Source organism: Palaemon carinicauda, chromosome 4 (assembly GCF_036898095.1).
Source record: "Palaemon carinicauda isolate YSFRI2023 chromosome 4, ASM3689809v2, whole genome shotgun sequence".
Lineage (NCBI taxonomy): Eukaryota > Metazoa > Arthropoda > Malacostraca > Decapoda > Palaemonidae > Palaemon > Palaemon carinicauda.
In genome coordinates this window covers 60,189,864-60,190,891 of record NC_090728.1, presented here as the reverse complement: position 1 = coordinate 60,190,891, position 1,028 = coordinate 60,189,864, and the positions used below count along the sequence as shown (strand labels likewise).

The following is a 1,028-nucleotide window of genomic DNA, read 5'->3' as shown; positions in this document are numbered from 1 at the left end:
TTAATAAATACAAAATCTAAGAAAACCCCATTTACCTTAGTTTTTTTTTTTTTTTTTTGTGGTTTGTATGAAAAGTATTTACAAAATCAATAAGGCGAGTATATGCGAAAATTATTTATTCAAAATCTACAAAGTGCGTATATATTAAAACTATAAATATAAAATTTACAAAAAGCAAATTGACTTTAAGTGGGTATAAGTGGTTTTTAAGCAAACTAAGTAGGAGCTGCTAAGTGTTACAAAGTCTAAAAGACACTCAACTTTGGGCTTACTGATTAACGCATATTCCAAACTAACTTTTTTTTAGATGGCGAATATTATTATTATTATTATTATTATTATTATTATTATTATTATTATTATTATTATTATTATTATTATTATTATTACTTGCTAGGCTACAACCCTAGTTAGGAAAGCAGAATGCTATAAGCCCAAGGAATCCAACTGAGGAAATAACGAAGTGAGGAAATGAAATAAGGACACAGATAGAATTTTTTTTCCTGAGTGTACCCTCAGGCAAGACAACTCTAAATCAAGGCATTGAAAAGGCCATTGTAGTGTACACGACTATACTCGAATTCTGTGAACGAGATGAACAACACAAATGTGAAACGAAAAGAACTTGAACATTTTGCAAAAATTACTTTGCGAGCATATTTTCGTCTTCCCAAAGTGCTCCTATATGTGTGAGATTTTGACGGTGGTCAAATGGAGGTCATATAAAAATTTTACTTCTATGAAGTGGTTTAGAAAATTATAACTTGTGCATTGTGCCGATTGGAGATAAAGCAATGGGGAAGAGAAACAAGAGATAAAAGAATATGCTATGGTGGAAGGAGACGAAAATAGAAAAAAAGATAATTAGATAACATGAAGGACGCGATTATATATATATATATATATATATACATATATATATATATATATACATATATATATACATATATATATATATATATATATATATTATATATATATATATATATATATACATATATATATACATATATATATTTATATATATA

At 26.6% G+C, this 1,028-nt stretch overlaps 1 protein-coding gene across 1 annotated transcript in view; it reads left to right on the top strand.

Moving 5' to 3' along the window:
* LOC137639450 (kin of IRRE-like protein 1) overlaps positions 1-629 on the top strand; it is an 82,451-nt gene extending 81,822 nt beyond the window's left edge. The window contains exon 14 of the mRNA XM_068371723.1: positions 520-629. Coding sequence (XP_068227824.1) covers positions 520-629 — 110 coding nt within the window. The remainder of the gene's footprint in view (positions 1-519) is intronic.
* The last annotated feature ends 399 nt before the right edge of the window (positions 630-1,028 follow it).